Genomic DNA, 17342 nt, shown 5'->3' on the forward strand with positions numbered 1-17342 from the left:
TAGCGTATGGCAAGCATGTGGAGGCTTCTGAATGCTAGAGATTGTTACTTGTTACTTGTTTGACTTGATTTAAAAAAAAAATTCACAGTCTCCATCTTTGGCATTTAGGTAGATACAGTGCTTCAGGAACTGATTGGCAAGTTTCTTCTCCCCCAGTTTCCTGAAGCGCGTTGTTCTAGGCGTGGTGGTGCCTGAACAACTGAACCGCTTCTCGGTTAGGATGATAAACAAACTGCGTTAGCCTGCACTAACGTAACTTCTGTTTTCTGCAGGGCATGCTCCCAGTGTCCGGGTAATTGTGCAGAAAGAAGTAGCACAGTAGTGGCTTGCAGAGGAGGGCAGCGAGCGGAGGTGTGCTATAATTTTTATGGAGAAGGGTGTGTTCACAAATAAAGCCTACGGCTGGCAAGGTGACACTCGCAAGTTATGGTGCTTGTGTGAGAAAAGCCTCATCTGTCTGAAGTTGTTGGCCTCAGTCTAGGATAGCTGGCTGCAGACACAATAGATGTTCCTTCTGCTTTCTTCTCTGTGGGGTTTCTGTAAATTGACTTAGTCTCCAAAACTGGTGCTCCAGTCACAGCTCTTCATCGCTGCCCACTCCCGACCCCACCTCACTGCCCAGGACATTGTTTTGGCCAGACTGTAAAGCCTGCTGGCTAGAACCCAGCTGGCACGGGTCGGTGAGGGGGTGTGGGAGCCTGTGGCGTGTTTGGCTAGGAGGCCACACTGCGGAGCGTTAGGATTTTAACCAAACGCGGCGTGTGATGTCCCAGTGAAACTGGACACGAATGCCCCTGCTGGTGGCACTGGTAAGATTGCTCTGCCTCCGCTAAAGCAAAGGGAGAGGTGCCTGCCTTCCCTAGCAGGGCGCAGTGTCTTCCTTGCCTTGGACGACTGAAGCTGTCTCACGTGCTCCATGCAGTAAGTACTGACTTGCTGAGAAACAGATTTTTAAATCAAACTCAGTAATAAAACTGTAACTTTGTTTTACTGGCTACTCAAGTACCGTCTTTCTGCTTTTGTATATGTGTTTCTATTTAACGAAAGTTGGCATTTACCTAACAGTGGCAGGGTGGCAGCTCAAGGGCTAGCTGCCCTAGGCAGCTGGGACTTTTTTTTCAGTTTTTAAGAATTTTACAGAGCCAAGATGTGCAGTTTCTTTAAAGAGGGACGGACTTACCCTGTGCATGCTCACCATGCCATAATCCACTCCAGCAAATAAAAAGAACCACTCTGTTTATTTAATCTGCAATAGATCAGTACAAAATGTACAGAAAAAGCAGTACAAATTTACAAATATACATAATCTGGTTTTGCATTCTTCAATCATCAGACTTCATAGTAGTCCAGGTTAAAAAAAATTCACATTCCTGATACTGTTTCCTCTCACCTTCATCACATTGCATCTGAATCCCACAGTCCAGACAGCTACGTGGTGGTTGGAGCTCTGTCCTTGAGCTCTTCATCGACCACGATTGCCAAACCCTATTACTCAACTGCTTCTTTAAATCCACTTGGCACCTCGGAACACCTTCCTCCATTGCTCTTCCACACACCACTACTCATTGAACATTATTTTAACAGAATTTGGCAGAGACCAGGCAGTTGTTGCAGGTATTCGCTATTTGGAGCTATTGGAAGGCTTGAGGGAAGTTGCTAATGCAGTCGGAAATACTACCATATAAGACAAAAGGGTTTATGTTGGCAGGAAAGATTGCATTAGGATGTAAAGCTCTATTTTAAAAAAGCTACAATAATATTAAGAATCATTAAAAATTACTTTTTAAATAAATAAATAATAAATAGTAATAAATAAAGCCATTTTAGAACCAGTGGAATTTTAACACTCAACCTGCCTTTTAAAATCATTTCTTTGCACGTTTGTTTTGCAGTTTTCAGTGAAGGTACCTCAAATAATCCAGTACCGTGAATATTTTCCATAAAAATACTACTTCAGGGCTATTTTCCTCTGAGTTCATATGAGGTGTTTAAAAGCAGCAAAAAGAGAGCAGTCTGGTTTCTCTCTTTCAGAGCTTGCCGGGATGGACACTCTTATAGGAATTGTCTTTCAGGCTGTTGAATATCTCTTTGGTGCCATTCTGCCACTGAAGAACAAGATCCATAGGGGTTTTCCCTTGCTGGTTTAAAAAAGCAGAGGAAGCAAGATTTAATTTCAGCCAGTGATTACTGAGTCCTTCCTTCTTCCCTAGATATTTATACAGTGCGTCTGCCTGATGCGAGACCCTTCTGCACACACACGGTCAGACTAACTCTCGCCTCCCTGAGGTCGGAGCCCTTTTCCTCTACAGGTCTAGTCCCAGCCCCGATCAGACTCAGAATGAAATCTCCCTGTGTTCCAGAGGGTCTAAGCCTTATTAGCAAATACCAGGCCTAGCAGAGCATGCAGGTGTTTCTTTTGATCTAGTTTAAACTGATTAGAAATATATTAGATGAAACCTCAATAGCCCCTCTTCTATTTAATGGAGGATTCAGATAAGAGTTTATACTGGTTTAATTAGATTATTAACCACATCTAAATTAAGCAGGAGCAACTTTAGTGTGCAGACAAAGGCTGAGAGAGCAAGCCTTTGGCCTTTGGGGCTGTACCTTTCATCATTTTCATACTGTGATGAGGGATAATGCCAGGATTGGCTTTGGAGAGCTTTGGAGAGCATGGGCAGAGGGTGCAAAGTGCTGCAGTGCTTTCTGGGTTTGTCCTTGCCCCTGGAAGCTTTGATTAATTGCCAATCAAAAACATTGACTGGCGTTGGTAAAACTCCCTGTCCATCCTGCTGCTGCTCAGTTGGCTTTGGGGGGGAGGCGGCTGTGACGTGCTGTGTTTTAACAAGCGGTCACAGAGCTCCCGCAACGCATCTGCTGCTGCTGCGGTGGCTGTGAGCAGAGAGGCAGGCGTGGGGCTTCTTGAACTGAAGCTCCGCTGAGCTACGGGGATTTGTTTCCCAATGGTCAGGTTAACAGCCAGTCATCCAGATGTAGTCCTTAGGGTCGCCATCGGCTGTGGGCTTCGCAGAAGGGAGGTTTCCCTGCCAAGCTAAAATCTTAGTCTCAGTGGTGGTTGAAGCCCAGGACTTGTGCAGAGAACAAGTGCCTGTACGTTGTATCTTTTCAATATACGATATGTGTAATGAAAATAAATCACAGAAGGATGTGATGTTGTTTTAGGTTGCAGCTGATGGGTTCTGGTTTTAGAAGTACGGGTTTTTCCTCTTCTCCCTGACCTCCCCCAGGTTATGCTTTCCCTGTGTCAGCTCTGCTTTAATTAACTCTGCAGCGATCTAATTAAGTCTGTTCACAATATACTCTCCCGTCCTTGAAACCCGTGAAACTGCTCTGAAGGCAAACTTACTCTAAACTGTTTTGAATTACTGCATTTTTCTGCTATTACTTACAGAGTTCTTTATAGTTAGATCTGCTCCATACAGAATCAGAAGCCTGATCATTTTGTAGCGGTTCAGCCTCACAGCATCGTGCATCGGTGTGTCTCCTTCCTAGAGGGAAGAGACACGGACCACAGCATCAGTCCCGCCCCGCGGTCCAGCCCCGGCTGCGTAGCCGGGGGTTTTCACCGGCACGTGGAAGTGTCGAGGCAGGCAGCAGCTGGATGCTACCTGGTGGCTGGCAGGTGAGAAGCTGTTGGTACTCACTCTGTCTCTGGCATTGAGGTCTGCTTCGCAGGCGATGAGGTGTTCCCCGCAGTCGTACTGACCCGTTCTCACAGCCACGTGCAGAGGGGTGCTGAGCAGCTGAGAGGTGGGAGGAGGAAGCAGTCAGTGGCATGGAACAAGTAAAGACTGCTTCAAGAATGGCCACCAAAAGTGATCTCCTTGGAATAAGGGTCGGCTTTTCATCTCCAATTCAAAAAGCTGCCAAGTCCCAGAAGCACATACCTTGTCTCTTGCGTTTCTGTTTATCCCTTTGTCCAGTAAGAATTTCAGAACATCCAGGTTCCCCCCCCGGCATGCCCAGTGCAGGGCTGTAGATTCAAGCTACAGCAGGGAAAACAAATGGAAAGTAATTTAATTCCTCGTTATATTTTTAAAAAAATTAAACCATTTTGATCAAATTTCTAAATTGATCCAAAATCATTTTCATGCAATTTAACGTAAATCACTTCACTGTGATCGCTGAGTTGTTTCTAACAACAGCTTTTCTTATTTTGCCCTAATTTCTTTAGTTTCTCATTCTTCACACTTGCTACATATTACTCTTAAAGACGGAGATCTTGGCAACGCTGAGTGAGATAGGATACGTTTTGTCCATTCTGTGAACTTGGAAGTCATCTTTAGACAGCCAGGTACGATTTTTCTGGCTGGTATGTGCTAGTTAGTATTTTTTTATTTGATGCCTTTTGGGTTCTAAAATGCATAGAAAATGAAGCTCAAGGGAAAGAATAGTTCCCTTAAAAAACACCAAACCCAAACTTGTGCAGGTCCACAAAGCGAATTAGAACCCTCCTCCCGTACAAGAGGCCGTTTCTCTGCGCTCAGCTCTGCCAGGAGGGGTGGAGCGTCCCTGGAAGGTCTCGCTCTGCCTGTTGTTCCTCCTGTTTCTTACGCTCTCCACAGGCACCGCTGGGTTCAGTGAGGGGGAGCAAGGCTGGCTGCTTCTCATTGCTTAGCAAAGGGACAAAGAGCTGGGAGCAGAGAAGCAATAAAAACCACTGCAGGAGCAGTTGATACTCGGCCACCCTCGCGGCCAGCGTTCCAGAGGAGCCGGGGCCTCTCCCGAGCACAGCCTTGAAATCCCGGTGGAGAATGCACGCACTGCCCTGAGCCCCGACCCCTGCGCGGGACAGCGGCATCCCCGCCACCTGCGAGCAGGCCGAGGCGGTAGCCTGACCTCGGCTGCCTTACCCTACGTTAGGCTTTGCTGCCTGCGGCGGGCTGCTGGCCAACGCGTCCCGCCGCTTTCTGTGTTCTCCAGCAACCGCTCTGGCAAAGGGGGCCAGACATCCCCTCCTGAAACCTCTCCGCAACAGTGTTATTTTAAGGATAAGCTTACAAGATGCTGTAAGGCCTTTTAATGCCTCTCGTCTATAAGAAGCACTTCTGTAAGTGCTTCTCTTCGCACTTGCGAAACAACGAGCCGTTTTTTGGAAGAAGTGTAAGTTGATGTGCGTACCATGTCTTTCTGTTCAAGCTGGGCTCCAGCTTCCACCAACTTCTTCACCACCTCTAGATGTCCTTCAGAGCATGCCCTGTGCAACGCGGTGCGTTTGTACTGGCAATTAAAACAGCGCAAGGTCAGATATTAAATATGGCACAAAGAGATATCTTCAAATCTCTTCTCCCTGCCTCCCTAGGATGATGGCAAATACATACTTTATGCTGATTCATTTTCAAGAGCTAATACTTTCGAGACCTGAAATCTGCTAAATTTTAATAGCATCCTGAGAGCTGAAAGCTGCCGACCCAGCATTTTAAAGGGTGTGAGAAATATCTGCAGTATGGCATTCAAATTTGAAATGATGCCAGTTGAGTTCCCCCATCCAACGTGCTACGCTGCGTTTTGCAAATGCAGTTTATGCATTATGGAGTAGGAGGGCAGGCAGCATCACTTTGTGGTTCTGCAGACAAATTTCTTGCCTGTTCATCTGTGGCGTTGGAAGACCACATGCTACAGAAAATCAGAGTCTCCTTGGCACCAACGCTTCTTTTAAGTATAAAGATTCTTTTGAGGTAATATAACTTTTGAAGGGTCCCAACGGCCCCGTTATCACTAGAAAACGTGATGTACCAAACTGCCAGCATTTACTTATTTCCCCCCACCCTTTTCTCCCCTCAAAAGCGTGGAAGCTACAAAACCTAGCGGTAAAAGTTACTTTTGCTCTGCGATAACCTCTCCTCTGTAGCAGGCTTTGCAGTAAGAAGGAAGATTGTACCTCGTCACACACATTTGGATCCCCTTTGTCTGACAGGTATTTTTCAATTACTGGCAACTTATTCCCCAACGCAGCTCTGAAGAATGTGGGTATATCCACTGGTCCTGTCTGATGGAAAAAAAAATATACAGGGTGTAAATGCATGTGGCACAAAACCCATTCAGTGTTTTCCCAGAAGAAGGTACTTTGAAATAACTTACAATAACTTCTGGTTCAGGTTCCTTTAAAACGGGAGCTTTCACTTTCCTGCATTTTTTCTTCTTCTTCAGCTGAATAATTTTTTCAAGATCCTCCAAGTTTTCAAGTTTTGACCTCTCCTCTAATTTCTTCTTCTTCAGCTGAAACAGGTCAGGGAAGCCCGTAAGTGGAGCTGAGGGTGACCACCTCTCCTTCTCAGAGCGGCAGGACAGCATGTGCTACTGTTCAGCTGAATTCAGTTCAGACGGGATGAACTTTGAACTAAGTTGTCATGTTTGTTTTTTACAGCCAGGGCTAATTGACCATTAGAATAAATTGCTAAGTGTGTGAGATATTCTACATCATCTATAGTTTTCATACACCATTGGACCTTTTCCTAAATGCTGCTTCGGCCATACGTTGTGGGATAGATAGCATAAATTTTTGGTCTGTGTTAGGCCAGAGTCAGAGCAGCGCTGTATTTCCTTCTGGCCCAACAACCACCTGAGAAACCTCATGTGCAGCTTATGAGGGCTGGGAAACCCCTGGAGTTTTAACTGACTTCCACCAAGAGTTTTGCCTTCAACCACTTCTGCGATGCAGCCCCTGATTTGTTGTAACTTTATCATCTTTAATGAAGACTGTACCCTTAAGTGAAAAGCAAGGTTTGTACCAACATCAGCATTTCAGTTGGTAACTGTTATGTTTCGGTAAACTACAAAGAATGTCCTCAGTACCCTTGGAGGGGCAGTTCAATAAACGCTTAAGACTTCTTGGAGCTCGCTTGGACAAAGCACCCCTGCATGAAGTCAGTAAGGGGCACTGCTAGCATCAAGGGCAAATGTGTTGTCTGAACTGAGGGCCGAGACCCTGGGTACCAGGAGGTGTCCTTGACTTCAGAAGGGGGATTCACAAGCAAGGGGTAACTCAGGGTCCAGGTGACGGACTCTGTCCCATGGCATCCTTAAAGGTAAATACCTTTAAGAGACCCTGACATATGGCATACAGTTTTTCAGCTGAATTCTTATTCAGGTTACTTCTACCTCTTCTTTTTATTGTTCTCTGCATTTAGGGTTTGATCTGTAGATCATTGACTTAATGGAATATAATTATGTTGGCCAAGTGGGCTGTGGATGAATTGGAAATCCAAAAGGTTCTTAAGACCCTCTGGTTGTTTTGGATAGAGGAACTCAAAAACCTCCGTAGGAAGTAGCAATCTCCCTGTTGAAGGTGAAGGTCAATAGCGTTTCTTTTAATATTTCTGAGTCTCACTTTCCCACCCTTCTTTTTTCAGAACAGTCTTATGCCCTCTGCTAGTTCGATTTTTTCATTCCCTCAAGTATTTTAGGCCAGTTGGTTGCTTATTCACCAAAAAATTTAATATGTTACAGCTACTGTATTTTTTGGGGGGAAAAAAGCATCCATTCTTAGGGATATACGGAGAATTGTCATGCTCCAGGAATATAAAATGGTACTTTTCTTTAGACTAGTATCACTTTCATTTGTAATTTTTTTTCCCAAATGTGCTAGGAAGCCTAATGCACTGTTTTCATAAATGAATATTTTCATGGCAGATAAGGCTTCTGGCTTCAGAAGTGCACTCTTACATCTTTCTTGGATAGTTATTTTTGGTGGCTGTCATTAGGCCTCCAAGCTGAAGGTGTCTTACTGGCTACGTTTGTCCCCCCTTATGGACAGCTTGCAGCTGGTGACTGGTGGGACCCTGGGCCCCCAGGGTTTCAGTCAGACGTTGTGGGGGGAGTTTTGGGTTCTGCTTCACAGTGTTCCTGCCTGTATCCTTAGGCTACAGGAGTCAGCCTTCAATGGACTTTAGCCCAGCCTCCTTTGGTAGTGATGTCCCAAGGGTTTATCTAGCTCACCATGCATGTATTTCTAACTTAGAGAAAGGCAAAACTTCAAGGGCTGCAGCAGAAAGTGCACACAAGATGATAAAAAGTCGAGCACAAAACCCAAGAGCCTACCTCTGCTTCTAGTTTTTTCTCCTTCTCATAAGCCAGATCACCTCGGGTCAGCGAGTGCTCAGAGACTGTCTTTAGGTCCTCCTGCTTCTCTAATCTTACGGCAGCTTCGTACTCTCCATTTTTGAAGTCCTCGGGGAGGAAGCTGCCAGTCTCTTTATCGTCAGCTTTCTTCCCAGTCACCTGTAAAAGCAAACGTGGTATAACATAAGCAGCAGTTTCATGACTGCAGTAGCCACCCCCTGGGAACATGGATTACCTAGGGCTAATTACATGTCATTCCTGCCCTGCTCTAGGAGCGTGTGACGGACAGAGCGCAGACCTCGTTCAGCCTGCGCCTGGATTAACAGTGTACGCGAATAGCTAGAGCAATCTCGCTTGCAGTCGGGTCTCGCGCATCCACACAGCAGCTCCCCCTTGGCACCTTCAGGGCTTGGGTCAGGACCCGTGAGGCCAGCTCACGGCCTAACTCCCTGCTTGGCTGGGGCTGACAAAAGCCAGGGGGTTGGGAAGAGCATCCTTTTTGTTCAGGGTTTTCTTGCTTGTTCACTCGCCAGCGTGTGTCAGAGTCTTCAGAAGGCTGTAAAAGGCTGCAGTAAAAAGAGCCACCCCGACCAGCCGCCAGCACCCTGCGAGTGTTGAGCAGGGGAACTGAGCAGGTAGAGTGGGAGGAGAGGCTTTCTCCCTTGGGACCTTACAGTTGAAACACATCCAATGCACTTAAACGGGGTCGCTGAGTAATTTCAAGGCCGGTTTTACCCATTGCTGTCAGTACTAAAGTCCCCGTTTACAGGAGTCAGCAGAAGGTAGTTCCTGCGCAGAAGCTGTCATGCTGTGCAGCAGCACAGCTTTCAGTAGCTTTTGGAAATATTTCTGATGCTCCATTAAGTGTGTACAAAGAGACAACTGGTTAAACTTAGTAGAGGCTGTTGGGTAGTCTGAGCATGGCTCAGAAACTCCTGTGTCCTAGACTGCCTTTCCAGTCAATCACTTTGTAAAACTATGTTAGAGTTTAACACTAGAAAAACTCAGGGCCTTGCCAAAGAATTCAAGACAGCATTAACTAGTTACACTGTATGGCAGTTGCATCTTAACGTAGCCATCTAGGGGAAAAGCGGTTTTTATATAATGTTCCAGTGGTTTACTGGATCATTGCTGTTTTCCCAGTTTATTGATCCAATCAGGTATTATTAGTCTGAACCCTGCAGTGGAATGTCCCATTACTTGAAGTCTGGTTTAGGCATTACTTTTCAAAGGCATGTTATGCCCTGAACAGCAGTGTAAGACCTGTTAGTTTAGTATTAGAAAATAATACTATTACTAAACTGTTAAGTTTAGTATTAGAAAATACTTTGGTTTCCGTGCATTGATACCTCCTCCCAGTACCTTACTGGATTGGAATTACTCAGTGTGATCATAAACTCAGTAGCTTCTAAAAAATCAAAAATAGAAATCAAGGTCAAAGGAAAACACACGGCTAACTTTTGGTCAGTCTCTTCCTCCTGGTGAACTCTGTTCCGATGCAAAATCCAAGCAGCTGTGTAGTTGTCTCAGTGGTGAGCCCCCTTCGCAAGGGAAAGTTAAAGTGAGACTATAACAGGGTAACGTACAGTTATACCGGTTTTGCACCTAGAGCACAGCAGGGCTGGTAACCTGCCACATCACCTCAGCGAGCCACAAAGGTTGCCTCTCTCCGCCTGGTATAAGGACAGTCTACAAAGTAAAGGAATTATGAATAAATGAAAGAAGGTTGTACCTACCAGCTCTTCTACTTTCATCATCATCATATTTGCCAGCGTTTGAAGGTTGTACTCCCGTATGGCTGAAACTCTCAAGTGCTCAAGCCGGCTCTGCAGGGACCACCACGCTAGCTTTGCTTATATATCTTTGGGAGAACTGTGCTCGAATGAGATAATCTTCCAACCTGGGAATCCAAGTGTGCCCCTTGGTCTTGCCAGCTGAGAGGTAGGCTCGCGCTCATTCCAGACATGTTAACGAGCCAGATCTGGTGTCAAGGCAGGGAGGGGGGCGTCAGTTGGGCGAGGAAGGGTGAGCCTCACAGTCTAATCACACCAAGTATGTGAATCGGAATGAAATGTGAGCTCATCGTTCCTTTGGCGATGACTGCACGGCTCGGCAATGCGAGTCATTCTGTGTTCCCAGTGCCCACTAGGACAGCTGTCTGTTGATATAGCATTATAACTTCATCTTCTTTTTTAAATTTTTTTTTTCAAACTGACATTCAGATGATGGTGAGACACTGGAAAGGGTAAGTAAGTGGCTTATGTGCAATACTCGCAGTAATATGTCCCTGATAAATGGATTATGACCCCTTGAGTCTCGGAAAGCCGTTCTTTTCATTGCTATTTATTCTTGGATGATAAACAGTTTTAGGGGAAAGGATTTTTCTCATCATGATGGCAGTCTTCTATATTTGTTGGAAGGAATTCTCTGAAGGGATTACTAAGCCAGAATGATGTCTCTGGTGCTAAAAGGGCCTATGACATGGTAAGTTACAATCAGTGTAAGATCTCAAAACAGCAAGCTTTGCATTTTTCTGGGACTTTGTCAGGGATCATAAGCAGAAAAATAAATTATATCCTACTATCCTAAAAAAAAAAATAAAGCAAATACTGTTTCCCAGGCAATATTTTCCTTTTGGATATGTGCGAATAGGGGCACAGAAGTGATTTGTTCTTTTTTGGAGAGAGGATGGGCTAGAGAGAGAGACATCCAGATGATGTGCGTGTTTTGGGGAAAAGGAGTTAAGTCCTTTGGAACAAATAAAGGGGCAAGCTTTTCTTGTTCCGTGAATCAGAGTAGCCTGGAAGTGGGAGGATGAACACCAGCAGAAGGCAGTTTTATAAAAGGAAGGTGCACTAATCTTTGCATTTAAAGAGCGTGAATGAATGCCAAGAGAAATCAGTTCTGTCATTCTGCGACACGTGGAGCTCCTGGCAGGTGAGCTGTAAGCCTGGCTGTGTGCGTCCAGGTCACCTGGCTGAAATGAATACAACTGCTCAGGTACTTCAAGTACAACGTGTACATAAGTGCTTCACCAAGTCAAGAACTATCTATCTTGGGTGTTGTTTATATCATTAGCATCATTAGCACGCCGCGCTCCTGACACTGACCTTTCAAGGTGTCTCTCCTCTGAACTATCTCCCAGTAATCTGAGTACATCCAAACTTGTCTTCTAGTGCCCATCATACCTATGCCCTCCCTTTCCCTGAAATGAAGCTGGACATCAGGTGGTTCCTTTACTACTTAGAATATATATGACATTAGAGGATGAGCCCCAGAACTAAAATAGAGTATGTGGCAGCAAGAGAACCTTTCAGAACATTTTTTTCCAAACCTAAGTACAGCCAGGCTATCATTCCCCCAGAGTGGTATGTCCTGAATCACACTGCTGGGCTTTTTTTTCACAGGAGTTTTGCACTCCTGCTGCATGTCTCTGTGATAAGAGGCAGCTCGGTTTGGCTTTTTCTTGTTTACAAATGTGCTGTAACAGCTTATCTCGGTCAGTTTTGTTCTGTGACGCTTATTTGCGAGATTGTCTTGAAATCCACAGCCGTAAAAGGACAGCTGCAAAGACCACTTCTGCTTTAGTGGAAACAGATCACAGCGGATACCCGATGAGAGAAGTGTAGAGGTTTGCTTTAGGAACAAAGACTGTTTAAGAAGCTGTGAACTACCTCCAGCCCAAGTGTATTTGAAGCTTACTTTTCTTTTTTCTTGCTTTTTTTTTTTTAACAGCCCGATATATAAAACTGACTCAGCAAAACCTAAACTGGAAAGTATAAGTAGATAGATCTCTTTCTGCAAATGGTACATAAATCCAGAGCCCAGAGTCGCTTTACAGTAAACCTCAGTGCTCCGAGGGGAAACACAAACCCACTTCTCACATCATGAGTGCTACCAAAAAACCCCAGCTGCATTCAATAATTATCTTTAAAACATCCTGTCCCTGATGACTGACTAAAAAAAAATAAAGAATAGAAAAGCATCTTCCTTGATTATCCTGAGTTTCCATGTGAAAGGGTGGCACACAGAAACACACTTTACCTAAAGGTCGGAATCTAAATTAACCTAATGGTAAATGCTTTTAAGCTAAATGTCATGTAAACCAAGGCAACCCGACTGAAATAGTAGAAATGCACTGATTCATATCAGCTAAGACTCTGGCCGGATGCTTATAGCTATTGCTCGATACTGGAGGGGGAAGCAGTATAATGAGCTTGCAACCTTGTGCTGGACTGCAACCACTTAATCACCTTTCAACAAGTGACTTCTCATTAAGGTGGCAATAGCAAATGGTCAGTGGGAGATGCGTAATGGGACCCTTCGCCACTCTGCTGAAGGGCAAGGGCAGAGCAACGAGCTGCAAGGTGTAAGGCAGGCGGCTATTGTCAACAGAGGAAAACACGAACGGGCGGTAGGCTCAGCACGGCAGAGGGAAAGCTGTATGGCACACCCTGTTCCCTGCTATCAACAGAGAAGTTGTCTGAATAGTGCAAAGAATTTTTGTAATTAATTTTTTAGAGAGGTTAATGGTTGAGTGAAAGCATTATGTGCGATACAGATGATATTGCAACCTCCTGTCAAGTGTATTACCATCAAGTTCTTAATGCTGTCACTGCTGTACTCGGCTATCTTGCAGTTTCCAGCACTCTGCCCTTGGCTCTGTCCTTGCAGCTGAAGATGTTGCCCTTTGGAATGCTGTTGTGCCTGGCTGTCTCTGGCTGTCTCCTGCTGCTGAATAGGTAAAGGTATGAAAAAAACAATTGCTGGGGAGTGGCTTGCACCTAAGAGGGTATTAATCCAGCAAACTATGTCCCATGTGCGTGCAGTCAAGGATAAATTCATACCCACGGTACATGTAAGCGGCAGTAACCCATCGCTTACTCCTCCTGGATTAGTGATCTGTCGGTGATCTGAGCATCCAGCATGCCTTACACATATCCACGCACAACAGAGCAGTAAACAACGGTATATTGCAGGAACCGTATTTGTTTCCTCCTCTTTTTTAACTGTTTGTTTTCCATAAAAGGCAGGAAACACTTTTGATTTGTCAAACATACACTCTTGGGTACTTATTGTCAAAAAGCAGTTTGGGTATGAGTTAACTGTAACATGCAAATTATACCACTCATGCTCTTACTTTTCAACATAGTGACATATACGTCTGTCTGCTGTTTCTAAAGTGACCAGGGCATTACTACATCATCTGTTTAAAACAACTCAGAGACTTCTCATCAATTTATATTTTTGTGTATAAAACTACTTAGGGAAAAAAAACAACCAAACAAACAAACAAACAAAACACCCCAAAACCTATTTCATCTAGGAATATAGAGTTAGTTCTAAGTACAAAATCCGAATATGGAAATTATTAGATTAACAGAAGGATGCAGCTATAAACTCCATTTGTTCAGATCAGTTGTTACCAAAGAAACAAAGTAGTTATAGTCCAGCAGGTTGCTAGTCTGGCCAGCACAGTCCTCTGGTGTCAAAACCCAAACCAACAATGAGTCAATAGTTGCATCACTTACAGTAGGGCTTAAAAAAAACCCTCCTCAAGTGTCATTAGGGTTGGGGATTTCACATAATAGAAAAAAAAAAAAAAGAAAAAACAGTGTTTTCTATTTAAAATCAAGCGATCTGAATTTAGCTGAGGCCTTCAGCTTTATCATGCTGGCATTTGTAAGACACATGAATCTGGCCAATTCACCTTACTGGGTCTCAGTTACCAAGTAAGTGCAGCAAAACACACCAGAAGGGTTGTTGTATGTGGTCAAATGGGTTTATCTACTGGCTACTTGGCCTTCACAGTCAGCGGTGCAGTCAAGGTCTTGCTGCTCCAGCACACCTGTGCTGATGCTCTGTTCACATTACCTTTGACTACGTTTTTGTGTGGTCAAGGAAGTACAATATTTCCTCAGCTGTTGCAAAAAGGCTTTTCTGTATCAACGTGGCGCTGTCTAAAAGCTTCCTGCCATTCATGTACACTCCAGAACAACTCCGAGTCAACCAGGAAAGGAAAAGTGCTTAAACTAGGGAATTGGAGAACGAGCCCTTCCAGTGAGAGCGTGCCCGCAAATCCCGGTCATTTGAGTCATGATCCAACAGGTACCTCTGCTCGCCAGCTGCTCTGCAGTCAAGAATAGCCAGTGCTTTTGGCCAAATAACATCCAACCGTTGCTTTTCCCTGTAGCGTTACATTACAGCACACGTTGAAGTCGTTACCTGACGGGACTCTCAGACCTCCAGGCAGAACCGACCAAATTACAGTCATAACATGCTGTAACAGGGAGGACCCTGGGACGTCATCTAGTCCAAACTTCTGCTTAGACAGTCAAAACTGAATTCATATAAGGTTGCTCAGGGCTTCATCAGTGAGATCTTGAAAACCATCAAGGACAAAGCCTTCATGACCTCCCTGGTCATCCTCAGCCAATGCCCGAGTATCTTCATAGTGATTTTTTTTCTTTATATACAGTTGAAATTTCCCACTTCAATATATGATCATGGTTTCTCATTCCCCCATAAACCTCTGTAAAGAGCCTGGCTCTGCCTTTTCTTTAACCGTTGTATAGGCTGCTCTTAGTTTCTCTGAAACCTTGTCTTCTCCAGGCTGAACAAGTCCAGTTCACCCAGCCGTCTCTTACAGGGTAAGTGCTCCAGCCCCCGGCCATCTTGGGACGGATTTTACATCATTGTTTGGACACGTGATGAAAATACTGAGCGATGTTGTACCAGGAACTGATCCTTGTGGGAATCTGCTGGAAATAGTTCCACTCATTACTCTCACCACTTTGCGATCTGTCAGGGAGCCAGCTTTATTTCTTCCAAAGTGCATCCTTTTAATTCCATATAATGCATGCTTTTTAATCATACCAACATATGCCATGAAATGAAATGCTTTGGCAAGACCCAAGTAAACTGCATTAACATGAATGCTCCTCTCAAGCCGACCTTTCATCCTGTGGAAAAAGACTTGTTTAAAAAGATCTGCTTTTCATCCAGCCCCATGGATTGGCATTCACTGCATGTGAGGGGTCTGATTCTTTCTCGATAAAGCTTCAGTTAACCCTTCCCCCTGTTTTCCCAGAACCGAGTCGGGTCAGCCTGCCTGTTGTTCTCTTTCATCATTTTCAGCCAGTTGAACTATCTTGGGAGCTAAGGAAAAATAAAAAGGAGCTTCTCTGCTTTACTGGCACCGAGGCTGGTGTGTGAGATCTTTGGAGGGAACCCAAGTGGATGCTCTACCTCAGGGAGGTTCCTGCATCTTGTGAATAAAAGGGAGCTCAGGGAATCAAGGTGAGAAAGAATCGGATGGATTTTGCTTAAAAAATATGAGAATTTTTTTGAGAACATTGATTTTGTAATCTCTTAGCAAAACAATAGTATGTCACAATGCTAGCATAATACATGCACTCAGGCATAGCAGCCTCTCTCTTTCTCATTTATTGAAACCATATCCTCTGTAATGTTAGAAACAGGTTGAGGATATTTTGAAATACGCTATTACTTGCAAAAAACAACCTTTTATGGTTGGGTTTGTTTTAGTATGTTTTTCTCCTTTTAAAATATTGCAATTAAATTGTAAATACATAAATCTGCTTCACATTAAATTTGCTGAAAAGCTTTTCCCCCCCCTCCTTTCATGAGAGGAGGTTTCGTTGGCACTGAGATACTATTGGATTTGTATCCAAGCTATTTTTAGCAAATATCTCCTTTGATTGCCGTAATGCCAGTGAGGGTGGGAAAGCATTGATGCAACTTTGGAATTACATTACATCATATTAGGTTGGTCACCCTCTCGGGGCTAGAGGGTAAGTATTTCCATGACTGCAAACACAGATGGAAAAAACAATTTTATCTTTTTTTATCAATTTGTTACAGGTATAGGGCATATACTAAAAATGCATTTTGAGTTGAATTTTAGAGAAGAGAGTAATTAAAACAGAAAAAACCCCAACCAACCAACCAAGTAAAAAAAACCCAAACCCACCTTTTTCTCTAAAGTATCATAATTAGAAGTAAATTTATGTCAGATTATGAACTTGGGCAAAAGCTTGTGCTCTTCTGTAACACACAGGAGTTTTACAGGAGTTTGTTACAGCACTTTGGCATGAGATTTCTGTATTCTGTTTTATTTCAAGAGAAAATGTAGGGAATGCATGAAAAAGGAGGAAAGAGGAGTGAATGATCTAAATTGGTTTCTCTGGGCCTGCAAACTGCAATGTATTCATCTGCAGGCACTATTTTTAGTAAGTTGTTATTTCACAAGAGAAAATACCAAAATTCCCCCCCTAGCTATTTTCTCTCAGCAAAGGCATCTTCACACCAGAGCCAGTTGGATGAGGAGACCTTGGGGTAGGCCTTTTCCCCCCAAAATCTGTTGTTATCCAAATTCAGGTCACTGGGCTGTGACCAGCCAGTTCTCGCTGCGGCTGTACTAAGCCCATAGTCTGCCCATATCTAACTCCCATACCCTGGAAGGAGTTTTCTATGAGCTTTCCTTTTTCTGGTGGATACAAGAAAAAAATTAAGAAAGTGAGAGCACTGAAGGGCATTCTCATTTATAGGTGCCCAACTCTTCAGATGGCCAAGGGTTCCATCAGGTGACCGCAGAAGTGAATACATTCGGTAACGTTCCCGTCTGAATGGAAAGGGGAGGCCACTGCCTTCTCTGGCACGGATTCAGACCACTGTGTTGTCTTTATTTCAAGTGAGTGGTCATTCAATTCCGTTGAGTAACCCTATATTTTTCTATCACGTTGCATGATGAGGAGGGGAAGGGGCTTTGCTTTCCTGCTTAGCATCACGAGTGGGAGAACTGGTCTGGGGGAAATAACAAACCACCCAGATTTTTGCCAAGAAACTGCGGCTTGTGAAACATAGCACACCTTCAGCCAGTTATTTGGTTTTCTTCATAAAGTCTCTCTGCAATTCTTAGTTTTGGGAGAAATTGGAAGAGAAATATTGAAACATTGCATGTCCATCTAAATTCCACTGGGCTCCTGGCTTTCCTGAAGCGAGGAGGTATAGGACATCTCAGACCGACAACAACTTTGTCTGATTTCCAGCCCAAATAGGTTTAGAATAACTTGTTTTTTCCTTTCCTTTTCAATGTTCTTGAGCCTTGTTTGTCAGAGGTCAAACTCACAGTCACAGTCAAACTTCTACATTTGCACATGCTTGCTCGGCATGCCAGACTGCTGAGTTTGTAGCCAGGTACGGGCGAATTTGTGGTTATCCTTGAAATTTCCCATTGG

The 17342-nt window shown here is 44.2% G+C and overlaps 1 protein-coding gene across 1 annotated transcript; it reads right to left on the reverse strand.

Annotated features, from left to right (window-relative positions):
• Window positions 1–1241: 1241 nt before the first annotated feature.
• Window positions 1242–9989, reverse strand: ANKRD1 (ankyrin repeat domain 1). The gene is made up of 9 exons (XM_064463780.1): window positions 9819–9989; window positions 8062–8241; window positions 6103–6240; window positions 5903–6010; window positions 5143–5241; window positions 3909–4007; window positions 3666–3764; window positions 3411–3509; window positions 1242–2138 (listed from the first exon to the last, which is right to left on the reverse strand). Exons 1-9 carry the CDS (start codon window positions 9843–9845, stop codon window positions 2028–2030), a joined length of 960 nt encoding a protein of 319 aa, XP_064319850.1. The 5' UTR covers window positions 9846–9989; the 3' UTR covers window positions 1242–2027.
• Between the last annotated feature and the right edge of the window lie 7353 nt (window positions 9990–17342).

The sequence above is a fragment of the Phalacrocorax carbo genome, chromosome 12 (genome assembly GCF_963921805.1).
Source record: "Phalacrocorax carbo chromosome 12, bPhaCar2.1, whole genome shotgun sequence".
Lineage (NCBI taxonomy): Eukaryota > Metazoa > Chordata > Aves > Suliformes > Phalacrocoracidae > Phalacrocorax > Phalacrocorax carbo.